At 38.5% G+C, this 15,503-nt stretch overlaps 1 protein-coding gene across 15 annotated transcripts in view; it reads left to right on the top strand.

Moving 5' to 3' along the window:
- PTPRK (protein tyrosine phosphatase receptor type K) overlaps positions 1-15,503 on the top strand; it is a 391,962-nt gene that overhangs the window by 373,822 nt on the left and 2,637 nt on the right. For all 15 annotated transcript variants that reach the window (XM_032681705.1, XM_032681692.1, XM_032681696.1 and 12 more), the window contains 10 exons: positions 1,266-1,363; positions 2,056-2,172; positions 2,935-3,089; positions 3,950-4,085; positions 5,912-6,061; positions 6,626-6,799; positions 9,524-9,655; positions 9,877-10,002; positions 11,888-12,051; positions 13,265-13,400. In XM_032681705.1, coding sequence (XP_032537596.1) covers positions 1,266-1,363; positions 2,056-2,172; positions 2,935-3,089; positions 3,950-4,085; positions 5,912-6,061; positions 6,626-6,799; positions 9,524-9,655; positions 9,877-10,002; positions 11,888-12,051; positions 13,265-13,400 — 1,388 coding nt within the window. The remainder of the gene's footprint in view (positions 1-1,265; positions 1,364-2,055; positions 2,173-2,934; positions 3,090-3,949; positions 4,086-5,911; positions 6,062-6,625; positions 6,800-9,523; positions 9,656-9,876; positions 10,003-11,887; positions 12,052-13,264; positions 13,401-15,503) is intronic.

Genomic DNA, 15,503 nt, shown 5'->3' on the forward strand with positions numbered 1-15,503 from the left:
CTATGGAAATTATTAATTTTGTGTTTCTGATGAAACACAGTGTTTTTCCTCACAATGAGGAAAAACAAATAGATTAGTCTAAGATTGCACTGAAATATCAGAGGATATGAATTAAAGTAAAAATAATTAGATTTAGGTGTGCCATTATTTGATCTCTAAGTATAATCAGATATCTGTCTGGAAATATCCTGTTATTTGTGCCCTTGGTTGATTGTAGCTGCACACAGGAAAGAAAAAATAAAGACTTGTTTTAAAGCAGGATGTTCAAAGTTCTGTCCACGTTTTTTAATTTTTGTGTAAGTGCTGCCTAAATAGGTCTCTCTATGGTAGTTAAGTCTACATTTGCATTTTATTTTTGTTTTACTATGTAAATCATTGCACATAATAGTGTGTAAAGGAGACAAAAATTTATTGCTGTTTTTGTGTGCAGCCTTTGGTCTAACATGAAGGAATATGTTTTAGTCTCCAAATGTGGCACTTAGGTTTAGTGGTGCGCTCAGCAGTGCTAGGTTTGCAGTTGGACTCAATGATCTTAAAGGCCTTTTCCAACCTAAATAATGCTATGATTCTATGCGTGTTATATACAGTAATATTTATAGTACTGCCGGATGGTCAGGAAGCTGTTTCTAAGGTTATTGTATCAGTGTAAAAGCCTCTGTCACTCAGCATGTCTCTGCAGCAGAGCAGGAGGCAAAGCTTAAATTAGTGCTCTTCATCTGCCTCACAGAAAAGTAGTTAGTTTATATACACTGCAGTGGGAAGTTTACAACTCAGCACCTACTTGTGTTTCTGAGCTTTGCCAGCATCTGGATGGTAAGTGCACAGTATCTGTACCAGTAGCCCTCCTGCCTGATTCTTCACTCTGGCATGGGCATCTCCTTGGTGAGCACCTGAAGAAACTGACTCTCAACACATTGTATAGAACAAATGGAAAACAAATCTGGAAGTGCAACTATAGATGTAGTCACACATTGCTGTGTCCTTGTAGTTTTCAAGCAACTTCTGGCATTTTGGTACACGAAACACCTGCTATTAATTTCTTTCAAGTGGTAATTCAGTTAAATTGAGAAGATTTAGCATTGGTTAGAAAAAACAATATAGTCTGGAAACTGTCACAATGTTACGATGATGTGGTTTTGCAAAGCTTTCATCTCTGAACAAGTGTGCTCATGTACATCAGCTCTGAAAACCACTGGATTTTATTTTTAGCACTTGCTTTGACTATTATTTTTTTGCAGAATATTATCTGGATTATTTTCTTACAGGTCCAGTTCATGAGACTGTATATGACTTTTGGAGAATGATATGGCAGGAGCAATCGGCTTGTGTTGTGATGGTCACAAATTTAGTGGAAGTTGGGAGAGTAAGTTTTGGGTTTTGTTTTATTTTTAATGCTGCAAGCTTAAAAAACAACCTGCTGACAAGACACACTATCGGTAGAATGTAGAAGGGTCTTGTGAAGGATGATCCTGCATCCTGAGAGGAGAAGGGGCAAGAGTCCAGACATTGCTGCCATTATGGCATTGCATAAAAATGACTTCTGAAGGTGTTTGCCATGTTGCTTTCATGAGTAGTGAAAAATTGTCTAAATCAAAAATTCATATTTCAACAATATAGATTTGCATATTGTCACTCAAATGAGGAGGGTAAGTGGACTAGTGAGGAAACGAGCTTCAATATCAGTGACTAGAAATCAGCAAATTATTTATAGTTGAGCAGTAACACATCCCTCAGGGAGTTCTATAAAGTATCTGGGATTACTTGCAACAGTTTGATTATGGATACAAAATACATCCGAGTTTAACCTAAGTGGAAATGTATTCCATAGCTCAGCACTAAAAAAAAAAACACAAATGCTCATTTAAAAGTGAATTTGGCATCTAAGTACAGCTGTGTAAAGCAGTGGAAACTTCTTGTAGCTAGTGCTTAACTTAACAGCCATTAGCCATGACAAGCCACATGAGTGCATGGTCATTTTGGAAATAAATGTGGTGTCATTTATCCTCAAGCTTTTCTTTACCATTGGTGTAAAATGCATACCCATTTTGTATTTAGGTCAAGTGTTACAAGTACTGGCCTGATGACACAGAAGTTTATGGGGACTTCAAAGTGACCTGTGTAGAGATGGAGCCCCTTGCGGAGTACGTCGTCAGGACATTCACTTTGGGAAGGGTGAGCAGTGAGCACATTTTGAAAGCGCTCAGCAAAATACTGTTCCCTGGTAGCAAGGAGGATGAAAGAGGCTATGCTGGCATGTGTTCCTGTAGAATACCAAATCCCTCTGGCTCGTTAGCAGGCCCACAGTATAGGCACCCTTACCTCACCATGGGAGTTTTGCATTGCATCAGCACTATCCAAACATGTATCTCACTGTGGGACTTTGAATTTTCCCAGAAACGTCAACTGCTGCCCTCCCCTCTCTGATAGTCACCTCCTCTCCATAGCCATGCTTCTGAGCTAAGCTCAAGTACCAGGTTATGAGTCATGCCTGCTCTTCACCTCCATTCACTCTGTTTTGACTGCCGCTGAGTCAATCTCAATCAAAGGGCAAACTCTGTGAAGTGCAATATATGTGACACAGTTGTGGTCTTATGGTGAATCATTTTACTTGCCTTTAAAGGTATCGAACCATTGACTTAATTAGCAAAACTTCTGAAAATCAATATAAAATGCATCTAAGTCTATAACAAACAAAAAAAAATCTAACGCAGCAAAACTAGCATGCTTAATGTTGAAAGTAAAAATTACAAACTTCAAAATTAAAAGAAGCCCAGTAACATCTGTAAGCTTCCTGTGGGTCTTTGCTTTAAATAGTGAAAGGATGAAAACTGCATCTAGATTCTATCAGTATGTGTGATCATTATTGGAGTCAGATAAAATCTAGTCTATGAAATACTTTGAATTTCATAACCTTTGTTTTTTTGCCTTTTTCAGAGGGGCTACAATGAAATCCGTGAAGTTAAACAGTTTCATTTCACTGGCTGGCCAGATCATGGAGTTCCTTACAATGCCACAGGCCTGCTTTCCTTTATACGGAGAGTCAAATTATCTAACCCTCCTAGTGCAGGGCCTATTGTTGTCCATTGCAGGTGTGTACAGAAGAGGCAAGATTGATTTTTTCCACAAACGTGTATATGATTATTTACAGTAGTCTATTCTGGAGCATTCATCATTTTGAATTGTTTTGGGTTTGTTGTTCCATTTTTGAATTGCCTAATTCACACTGCAGTAGGATTTGGCTGTCTAAAGCAATGTCTGAAAATAACCAGATTCTAGTACACTTTTCCTAAAAGCAATAGCCAGAGAATTTCTTTTTCCTGCAACATCTGCACCAGCTAAATCATATAATTCTTTAGGCTATCATTTTAGGTAGCCTACAACAATTTTGTGACAGCATTCGAGAATGAGTGTAGATATATCTGCTCTGATAGTTTGGTGTTGCATATAATGTCTGAACAGATTATTAATTTAAATCAAAGTAAGCAACTAGATGAAGGAAGATGGAATGAGGTTAATGGCAACAAATACAGAACGTTGTTTTTCCTGTGCAGGTTTTGCAAGGTTTTGTTGTTGGGACACAGTCCTTTGACAGATAGAATTCAGCAGATGTGTGATTTTCTTAAACATTTTCATCAAATGTTTAATTACATTTTGTACATAAAGTTGCTTGACCTTTATAGATTTTAATAATTCAGTATTGATCTGGATGATAAAAGGAGGTTCTTTTTTTTTTTTTTTTGCTGTTACTTAGTGGCTCAAATCTGGTGGAAAAAGGTTGTTTTGGACACATCAAAAGATTTAAAGGACATTATGATGAGAAGATAAAAATTAGATAGTGTTTGTGATGACAGAACTGAATGTCATTATAAAAATGCCCTCAGTAATGGTTTTAAAGTTTGTAGATGTTTTTCGGGGGATATTCCTAACAGTATTTACTGGTTCTTTTTAGTGCTGGTGCTGGACGGACAGGTTGTTATATTGTGATTGATATCATGTTAGATATGGCAGAAAGAGAAGGTGTTGTGGATATCTACAACTGTGTCAAAGCTTTACGGTCTCGTCGCATCAACATGGTACAGACTGAGGTATGGCAGTTCGCCTTCAAAGCCTTTTGAAACAGACTACGTCAGACTTTCACTGTGGCTCTGAAAAGAGCAGGCAGTGGCCTTCTTGAGGGTTTATCTCCATCAGGGAGCATTGCTCAGTGTTAACAGTGCCCAGAACGAGGGTGGTGCAACAAACGTGACAACTCTTTTAGTCTTCACACAAACAAGTGCCCACCTCACTGGGTAACAAAAGGAAAGCAAAGAGGATTTTTTTTAGGGAAGACGCTACGTAAGACCTGTCTGGGACACCTCTCCCCAGCTCCGGTATCAGCAATTCCAGGAACCCACAGGTGGAATTTCAGCAGGTTGCCACTGGTTTTAGACTATCTCCAATCACTTTATCCATAAATTGACTGTTGCCCTTTATGTCTATTTCTCTCTCCCTTTTCAACTCTGTTTTTGTTTGCTTTATTAACCTTGCTGCCAAGCTTTTACCATTTTTTACCCTTTTGGTTTTTCAACGTCTTCAACAGCTTCACAGTAAAAACCATTGCCTTAGTAATGAAGCTCTAACAGTTCCCATTCTGCCACCGGAGTACCATTGAGCTTCCACGGAAACATAGGTTATTGGTTTATATTAAGACAGGCGACCTGAAGTGGTTTGCCATTTCTCTCCATAGGGACATCTACCTGAGAAGTTATTTCATCTGTGACCACATGGAAATCTCTGCAGTTGGCAGCAAGGCATATCAGTGTAATTTGGTGCAGTTTTTATTCCATGCTTCAACCTGTGTCAGTTGAACAAATAAATGTTCATGGTCAGCTAGTCCTACTACAGGGCCATTAACTTTTGGGAAGTGCCTGGGGTGTAGTGTTTCAGTCTGACTGCTTCAACTATCCCACCTGAGTCTGCATGTGAATTAACACCTCTATTATTATTCCTTTCTCTTTCTCTCCTTTTTGCCTCTCACCTTCTCTCAGAGGTTCATACTTACATAGAAAAATAAAGCTGTAATTGCAGCAAGTTCTTGTTATATAGGCAACAGTGATGCCAATAGCTCTATACCTGTGGGGGTAAGGCAGCAAAGGCTGTAGAGACAGAACATGACCACGGTCCCTGGATATGTGCTGTTTCTACAGGCACATATTAAAGTTTGAGCTGTTAGAACCTCATTTGTATACACAGTAACTAGGTGAGGCTGGCACAGTTCTAGACATGGTTTACATCTATTACTCTAGGGATGAGTAAATATAATGGGCATTGTGTAAAAACTGACAGAAGACTTAATTGAAATAGTAGTGCAGTTATCTAGGACTCAGGCTATCTCAAGGCAAGTCGGAAAAAAATGGGAAGAAATGGTGCTTTTGTTGGAACACACTTGAATTTATTACTGGCCTAGAGCTGGCTATGAGGCAATTGGGGTACTAGCTTGCACATGCATGAGGAGAGTGCAGTGTGCCAAATACTGGCTAATCACACTAGTAGTGCTTGAAGCAATTTACTCTTTCTGTTATTATCAGAAGTCTGAAACCTATTAAAAAAATTAGTATTGCCAACAAGTCATTGGCATATGCACAGAAACCCATAAGCACTGCAAGAAAACTAAAAATCTCATGTTAAATAAATTGCTATCCCTGCTTTGTTAAATTTTACTGAATTTAAATTGGTCACGAAGAAAATGTCCTTGTTAACTGCACCCCAATAAGAACAAGACTGTGTTTGTATTAAAACATTATTTAATGTATTGATGGACACTACCTTGATGAGTTTTACAGTGTGCAGTAAAATCTGTTTATCCTAAAAGAAGGAAAGATCTGTTGCTTTTAAATGGCTATAATTTTTGTTTCTTTTCCTGATTTGATAGGAGCAGTACATCTTTATTCATGATGCCATTCTAGAAGCTTGTCTGTGTGGAGAAACTGCCATTCCTGTCTGTGAATTCAAAGCTGCTTATTTTGATATGATTAGAATTGACTCTCAGACAAACTCTTCGCATCTCAAAGATGAGTTTCAGGTATTCACAGTTCCTACTAACTCTTGATGCAACAACAATTTTTTTGCCTGTAGATACATTTAATTTATTTCAATGAAAAGGCTTTTCAAATAACTTTAATAGCATTTGGTCTCTAGCTTTTGTACACAAAATAAAACACCCACATTTATGTGCTTTGCAAAGTTGTTTTAAATATGAAATATCCTTTCTTTAATAAAATAGCTTAGAAATATCTGTCTGGAATAATGAGCAGTGAGTAGGAACCAACAGAGAGTTTTAGCTTGCACTTGCACAGCGAAGGAATAGCTCTTTAGGGCTCCAAAGGATCTTGATTTTTTATTCCTTTCGGAAAATATGCTGTCATGCGGAATGTGGTATGTGGAGTGCCTTTCATACCCGCAGCTTAACCTCCCTTGAAAAGCACCAGCATGTCCAACAAATGGATAGGAGCTCATATTCGCTAATGTCTTCTCGCTAGCGCCTCACGTTTTCTCATATTGCAATATTTTACATTAAAACTTGCGGAATCTTGAGTCCATTTTGTGTTGATTCAGTGCACTAAAGCAAGCATCCTCTTTCCCTTAGACCCTGAATTCTGTGACCCCTCGCCTGCAAGCGGAGGACTGCAGCATAGCCTGCTTGCCAAGGAACCACGACAAGAACCGCTTCATGGATATGCTGCCACCTGACAGATGTCTGCCTTTCTTAATTACTATTGATGGGGACAGCAGCAACTACATCAATGCAGCTCTTATGGACGTAAGATACTATCTTCTTTGTCTGCACAGTTTGCCATGAAAAGCTCTGTAATATAAGAGAGAGCATTTGCTGGTTTAAGAAAGGGTAATTCTTTGTTACTGCAGTGCCCAGTAAAATAGTCCTAATGAAGAAGTTTGGGGGGGAATGGGTAAGAAGCCCCACTAGCTTGTGTTGTTTGTTCAGAAGGTTTGTTGTCTTTAGCCTTTTGCATCTTTGTGGGACCCACTGGAAATCTCACCTTTTTAACAGCATTATATAAAGCTTGAGTCTCTAGATGTCCAAATCTCAAATCTCAGCAGGATCTCAAAAATCTACTGTTTGTCAGATAACCTCTCTGAGCATGAGGTTACTATCACTATTTCATAAAAAAAGCTTTCTATATTGAGGCAGGACTGACAGAGGAAGAAAAAAAATGTTTCTTTGGCATGTTTGGGTATAGAGTTGGGGGTTTTGTTGTTCATATTTTGAGTTGCAACTCTTTAAAGTTTAACTTTGAGTGACAGAAGTACTTGTCAGGGGAAAAGGTGAATTAATAGGAAAAAGGGAGTTGAACCTGCTTATACAGGTCTAACCGATAGATCAGTTCATCACACATGCTGCTAGATACCTGCTTGTGCCTCCCATTAGCATTTCCAACAATAGGCCCCTAAAGCTACCTTTACAGTAAATACTTAAACAAGTGGCCTGACTTCCAGGGGCACCTCACCTTCCTTAAAAATAAAGTGGTGTCAGAAACTGCCATGTCAAGGAGAGATGCTGGAATAAAATAGCAAATAGCAGCAGAAATCATTAGCACTGAATGATGTAGACATCTTTGAGTTCTGCCTGAGCTAGTACAGGAAACATTTGAACTGATAGCAAAATGCAGTCCCTAATCTCAGAATTAGCTATTGTGCCAAAAAGATTAGAGGAGTAGCATGTGTAAGACCAATGTATTGGGGAGTCACTGGGTGACTGAGTCAATGGATGAATAAAAGCAATGAACAGAATTTTGGTAGCAATCAAAATTGTTTAGAATTGCAGTTAAAATTACATTAAGTACCTGGATAAAATTGATGGACTACAGACCAACCAACACAGCTGCACAGAGGAGTGTAGTCTGGGGTGAAAGGAAGACAACACAGGCTGTGGGTGGCAAGAGGACTCTGAGTGTGCAACAGTATGTGGCAGCAGGGACAAGAACCAAGCAATGTATTAATGGATCAGAAATAAGAGGCAAGTAAGGAAAGGCAGAAATTTTTAAGACTGATTTATTCACAGAGGGAGGGGGGAATTACTCCTGGACAAGGAAAGAGGACTTTCAAGAGCAAAATAGAAATGGAAATTTTCCCCTTATCTTTCTCTTATCTTAAGGAAGACTAGAAATTATGGGGAGGAGGGATAGGAAAACATCAGCTAGGACATGTTCTATTTCTTAAAAATACAGGGGAAGAATCAAAATTGGTTGTTCCTGTGTTCTCCCTGGGCAGATCTAGGAAGGAAGACACAAGCTGCTACTACCCCAACATGATTCCTGCATTAGAAAAGGATAGGAAAAATTTAGATTAAAAAAACTGGCAGCCTCCTTACTCTCTTGTCAAACAAGTACTGATCATAAAGACAAGTTACAGTACAATAATAACAAGTTATTGGAGGGTATGTCAGTATATTGCACATGAAGATCCCTTATATCAATCTTCAAACAAGTAAGCTTCCATACTGGAAGTGGTTTATCTATGGTACTAGGTCTTTCTCTTAAGTTAATTTACTTAATTCAATAAAAAAAGAGCCAGACTGCTTCTGGTACCAGCATTGGTGCTAAACATGGGGCTCTCTGTGTTGCATACAGTAGTCCCAGCAACTTGGTTTTCAAACTGGTGACTTAAAATCCCATCCACCTCCAAGAGCATTCACCACCTTATTCCATTTCTCGGATCAACCTCTTGATGCTTCCTTACTACCTCATATCTGTATTCCTTCACTGCAGAACTTTTCCATGCATGGTTGCGAATTGCCTGCAAAAGACTTCTGATCTCTCCTCTTCTGCTTGATGCTTGTAATAAATGTACATCATCAAATGAGCCCCTCAACTGTTAGTTGTGTCTCAGTTAATCTGTGCAAAGCTGGAAATCCCTGTTTGCAGTTGTGTATAACACAGCATACAGAAAATGGAACCTGCGGTCATGACAGGAAATAGTACTTTGCTGTGTAACTTACGCTTTCTGCTGGAAATGGGCCCCAGTAATCCTGAAAGTGGTTCTGTGGGTGACCCTGTGGGTGTGCACTGTGAAACAGAGTTTGGGATTGAGCTTAGTCCCTGGTTCAGTCACGGAGTTCACCTATAGCCTGCTGTGGATAGGGTGACTTTCTGAGACCTCTGCACCCCTCCCTGTAACATGAGGTGAAGGTTTCCTGCTTGGTCTCCTGGACACAGTGCCTGGAGCAGAGTTGCCTGAGCCTCAGTTCAGCAGAGCCCTGAAAAGCACCATCAGTGCCCAGAGCATATCTGAACTGAGAAAACAGTGCTTGGTCTGTAACCGAGCAGAAGGCAGACCTGAGCAGAGTCAACCTCTTTGTTCTTACTGGAAATGATAATGTATTTTTAACTGTAACATCTTTGGTGAAATCTGGTGTAGCTGATGTTACAACTTTGTTCTATTTTTATGGGTTTTTTTCTGTTGCAGTGTTTCAGTAGAAGTTAAGTACTTCCCCTACAGGTACTAATAAAATTATTTACCTTTACAGAGCTACAGGCAGCCAGCAGCTTTTATTGTCACACAACATCCTTTACCAAACACTGTGAAAGATTTCTGGAGATTAGTGTATGACTATGGCTGTACTTCTCTTGTGATGTTAAATGAAGTCGACTTAGCACAGGTTAGTTTGGAGCTTGAATTTTCCATGTACCATTGCGTGCTTTAATTACTCTGCATTAACTACATGATGAAAATGTAGAGGAGTGCAGTGATTTTACAGTTATTCTCTGCTTTACAGAAACTAATCAACACTAGTTGTTCACTGAAGGTCTGCAGTGGAATAAGGCAATGCTCAAGGTGTAACTTACAACATTTAATTATGTCCATTTTGTTCTGGTGCAGGGCTGCCCACAATACTGGCCCGAGGAAGGGATACTGCGGTACGGTCCCATCCAAGTGGAGTGCATGTCGTGTTCAATGGACTGCGATGTCATAAACCGAATTTTCAGGATATGCAACCTAACAAGAGTAAGCATTATCATAACAATATGTGACAGAAAAATATGTTATTTTTAATACTCTCTAGGCTGTTCTACTTTTTAATTTTGAATAATAGTAGAATACTAATGTTCTTAAGACATTAACCAGAAAAGAGTCAGACAAGCATCACTGTCTAATACTAATTTCTAGTACTTTTCTTTAGCTACGCACTAAACAGAGAGAGATTTAGGGAGAATGAGTGTTTTTCTGTGACATTTTCCCTCATGAGTAGATGTATGAGAAGTATTCTGTAATCTGCTTGTTTGGTGTACAGTAAAAGAAATATCCCTGTAATGAACATGTAGTGACAAGTATTTAGTTCATAGGTTTGATAAGACATTTTCCGTGGTAAATCAGGAACAGGAAAGCTGAGGCTGGTTATACAGCCAGGACCTTCTCAGCCTAAGATGTGAAAACCACAACATAAAAGGAAGATTGTGGCACCCTGTAAAGCAGGGCGTGAAAAAAGTCTGAAAGCTCCTCTGCCTCTGAAGGGTTCTTCACCACTGTGCCTCGACCTACATTTATCATCTTTTTCTCAAGCTCAGTAGCAGTGCCAGTCTTGCATTCTTGTCAGCTCTTTCATACCTTGCACCATCTTGTCTTTTTGCTATCCCACAGTGTTTCACACTATTGCAGCATCTTCTCAGACCCTGTTTGCCACACAGCATTTCCTCCTTTGTCTCACCTCTATGCATCACTTATTTATGTTACCTACCATTAAAGAGTTACAGATGATTGTAACCACCATTCTATGTACAATTAACCAGCAATCCCTATTTTACTTACCAAGACTGCTTTGTATTTTTCATCCAATACTGACTTTACCACTGACTGCTACTTGGAGTACGTTTAACTTTCATTAATGTTGAAGGATAGCTGTGGGGAAAACTGATTACTGTGAATACGCAAAGATTTTTCTTTTTATTTGATTTTCATTTTCATTTTTCAGAGAACATTTTCAGCTTTTCATGCCTTGTTTGGAAACTACAGGAGGGTGTGGGTGTGGGCACACTGGCAAATATTACATCATAGCACTTTTTTGTTGTATTTTGAGACTTCCTCTTTTTTTTCTATTTTTTTTGGTTCATTTCTTATTTTTGTTTTTTCCATTTCTTCTTTTTTTATGATGTTTTGATTTTCTACTCCTCTGCTCTCTCTCTCCTGTGGCTTTTTTGCCTATATGTCTTGTTTTTAAATATCTCTCTGCTCTGTTCTTCCTTTTCTAAAATCCACAGTCTTACTCCTTTTCGTCATCTTCAGCTGCAAGAAAGTGAATAGACTATTTATTCTTCCTGTTATTGAGGCCTTTCTTGTGACAGTCTAATTGTATTCAAAGCTCTCCCTCTATCGCATCTAGCATATGGAAAGCTCAGAGACTGGCAACAAGGCTGTCATGATTATCATCTGGCAAAAAGGGAAGACTTCAAGGACAGTAGTTGTATTTGTGCACCAATATTACTTGTTGTTTATTTGTAATGGGATCAGTTCATGCTTAGGAGTCAGAGATCTGTCTTCGTTTCTGTGGGTCTAAGAACTTAACAGTGATTTTTTTATTGATTATTGATGTTAAACCAGCTTGGCACTTAGAATCTAGGGAATTTGTCCATTTAAAAGTCAGAATAGGTTACATTAGTGATTGATAAACTGTGATGATGTCTTCAATGTAGTCCTCTTTTTTTCCCCTTTTTTGACATCTTCCTTGAGCTCCAGTGGTACAATTTAATGGAAAGCCTACCATGCAATGTATATACTTGTTGGAATCTGTTCATAATATAAACACTTAGGTTTCATGTTAGTTTTATGTTTTTGTTTTCTAAACTAAGATGTAAAGGTGTCGTTTTGACCTAAAGCTCTTTGGTTTTTCCCTCAGCCACAGGAGGGCTATCTGATGGTGCAGCAATTCCAGTATTTGGGATGGGCTTCTCACAGGGATGTACCAGCTTCCAAGAGATCCTTCTTGAAGTTAATTCTGCAGGTTGAAAAATGGCAAGAGGAATGTGAAGAAGGGGAGGGCCGGACCATCATCCATTGTCTGTGAGTAACTTGGAGAAAGTCAATTGCTGTTCTTCAAATAAAGGGTTATAAATTACTTCTTGTTTTAAATTTAAGCAGTATTCTTATAGATACCTTCTTTTTCACATGCTCTTGTTACTTTTATTAAAAGAAAGTAAGAACCACTGCTTTTGGTCAACTTTTGGATTTGTTTGTATCAGGTCAAGGTACCATGGGAACATGATACTACTGTGATACTGTGTATTTGCCTTCTTCTGTACATAATAGCATGTTTTTCAGGTACAAAACCTTTACAGATAAACAACTTCTGCCTGGTTTCAGAAGGAAGTCTTTTTTTGCTGAGTGTCAAATGGTTATTTTTTTGTGCCACTCTTGCATATAGTGTGCTGCATTTTTTCCAGAAGGAATGCCTACAATATTTTGAGGTGTTTAAACTGAACACTATGGATATATGAAACCAGAGAAAAGTTCTACTACAGTACGTGATCCTACAACTATTGTCAGTAAATGACTGCTGGCTGCTTATCTGGACCTGATGCTTAAATGGGAGCTGGTTTGAGGGTTTTGAAAAGATGGCAGAGAATAATTGATCTCTTTCCTACCTTATTTAAATACAAAGTTTTAAATATAGAAATTGAATTATGCATTTTTCCTTAAAAGGCTTCTGTTTAAATGTTCAGAATGAACTAGTGACCCCTTTCTGTCTATCCCACCTCAAACTTCATAAGAGGAAATACCTACCCTAATTTCTTTGAAAATAATATTAAAATAGTTCAGAAGTGTGCCTAAAGGTCAACAAGATATTGAATTGCTTATTCTATCTGGCTAGATAATCCTCATATTACAGGATAATTTAAGTGAGTGTCTTTACAAAACTAAGAGGAAAAATTATTTGCCATTGAACTTGGGGTTTTTTTTATTTCTAATGCTCTACTTGCCATGGAACTTGTGTTTTGCGTTTTTTTTCTAATGCATATGTAATTTAGACTTATAGTATAGCTGGGCAGCACAGTTGACTGTAAGGACAGAATTCAAAAGTGGTAACTGAGAGAAAGGTCAGAAAAACCAAATTTCTTAGACCAAACTCACTGGTGCTGCAATGAGATTGCTAAATTCTGATCTCCCTCTGGGACTCATGAATCACTTGTGCTTACAGCATAAAAGAAGAGAAATGCATTTTGGGTGTTCTCTTAGGTTGTAGTGATATGTAACCATCTGTTTTCCTTGTGTACAGAAATGGCGGTGGCCGGAGCGGGATGTTCTGTGCCATTGGCATTGTGGTTGAGATGGTAAAAAGGCAGAATGTGGTGGACGTTTTCCATGCTGTGAAGACTTTGCGGAACAGCAAGCCCAACATGGTAGAAACTCCGGTAAGTACCAGCCCATCAGGGTTACTGCAAACAGCGAGGGAACCAGAGGCTCTCTTGTTGTGTGAGCTGCTCTCTCAGTCCTGTGCCCACAAAACAGTGCAAACCTATGATGGGCCACAAGAAGAAAGGGTCAGATACTGGGTGTACACACAAATCAGCATCACAAGAGGAGTGACTAAGCATTTTACAGTACTTTTCTTGTACTGATAGCATGATTTTCACAGAAAATATTCTGAGTTAACAGAATGCACTTTAATCTCCCAAAATAACCCTGTCTGTTTGAAAGGAAGTTGCAGCAGGCTGTGCTCAAACAAGCCATCTTGAAATTTTACAGAGTAAGACATTTCTCCTTGGTAGGATTAGGCTGTAAGGTATAGATTCGTAGCTGGATATGTGAATATTTTTCTCCTTAGTAACAACTGCTGCTTTGAAAATTTATTGAATAACAATAATCTTTTTTACTCCGATTTGTAGTAGTCAAAATGATACCTCAGAACTTTAAAATCAAAGCCTTGGATCTAGTATGTTGCAAATGAATATATAGAATCTAGAATCTTTTAAGTTGGAAAAGACCCTTAAGATCATTGAGACCAGCAGTTAAATAATAAACAATATAAACAGTAAACTAATTGTCACATGAAAAGTGGCAGAAAAGAAGAATTTTCTGTCCAACCTGTGTTAATTTATTTTTTGTCTATCAGTGTCCTCCCCAGGAGATCAAAGCCTTTTAATGTCCAAAAGAGTCTGTTAGCATCTCACCTAATGCGACTCTTCGCTTAACAGATTTGCTGAGACGGACAGGACATTTGATACCTTTTTATATCAGGACTACCCTTAATAGCAGTGGGAAAACCCCTCAGCAGGTTTCTGCTATGAGTTATTTCACCGTCAACAAAACTGTCAGCACGTAAAAACTGACTCGTTCTAACAGTTCGTAAAATACCGCATTTATTAATACAAATTTGTGACAATTTATGGGGTTCATTTTGTCTGGAATAGGGTCTAACTGCAAAAACACACGTAAACTATGTAATAGTAATAATAAAGCCAAGCACAGGGACACATGCTAAAGCAAAAGCAACTTACAAAGATGTAAAACAACCTACAAAGAATAAGTAAAGCAAAAACTTAAGCACATGGCCTAAAGCAAAAGCGACTTACAAATAAGTGAGACAACAAAGAATAAGTAAAGCAAAAAACTTAAATACACACTATAAAGCAAAAGCAACTTACAATGAAGTAATACCTAAAAATTTTAAATTACTATGAAGCAAAAGTAAAATTAGTATATATTAATAAAGCGATCGCTCAGCCCAAGGTGTCCTGAGAAGGTGGAGGTAGAAAAGGTAACCCATCGGTTACCCCCACGGAGTTGGTGGAACTTCTCCCCGATTTTTGCTTATGTCATATCTCTTTTTATGCCTTTTTTCTTTAGGCAGTTTGAGTGGATATAGTCAATAAACTAATTTTGGGGTGATAGACAGTTGAAATAGGCCCAAGAGTCCACTTCCTCAGTTCCTGGCAGCCAGGATGTTCAAGAAAAAAGGCCATGTTATCTCCATATCACTCCTTTCTTCATTTTAATCCTTTTATCAGTTTCTGGGAATGTCTCCCTAGGTGCTAGGGTTTTCTAGGAAATCATCAGGAGGTTTTTTCTCCTTTTGTGTAGCCTTTCTATCACCTTGCACTAATATAAACAATATGAGTCTGAATTAGTGAAACTGCAAGACTAAATAGCTGTATGTACATTGCCAGAACTCAAAATAATCTTCGCTCTTCTGGATAATCTTTATGCATACAGTATGAGTGCATATGCGTAGGAAATTTTTGCTTCAGTCAGAAAAGCTAAGCAGTCCTTAAAAAAATTCTCCCACATGGACATTTTTCCTTTTTGTAGGTGAATGTGAAAGCAGGTTGAAAGATAGTGTTTGGGAATTCCTGCCATTTGACTCTCGCACTGCCAGCAGCCAGTGTCTTCAGCCAGATGGCTGCCTACAGCATAAAAATCAGGGATGCCAATTGAAATTTAAAACATTTCACAGTTTATGCATACTGGAAATTGCTTCTGACCTTGTGAACTTGCATATTGAGGAAAATGTCTAT

The sequence above is a fragment of the Chiroxiphia lanceolata genome, chromosome 3 (genome assembly GCF_009829145.1).
Source record: "Chiroxiphia lanceolata isolate bChiLan1 chromosome 3, bChiLan1.pri, whole genome shotgun sequence".
NCBI lineage: Eukaryota > Metazoa > Chordata > Aves > Passeriformes > Pipridae > Chiroxiphia > Chiroxiphia lanceolata.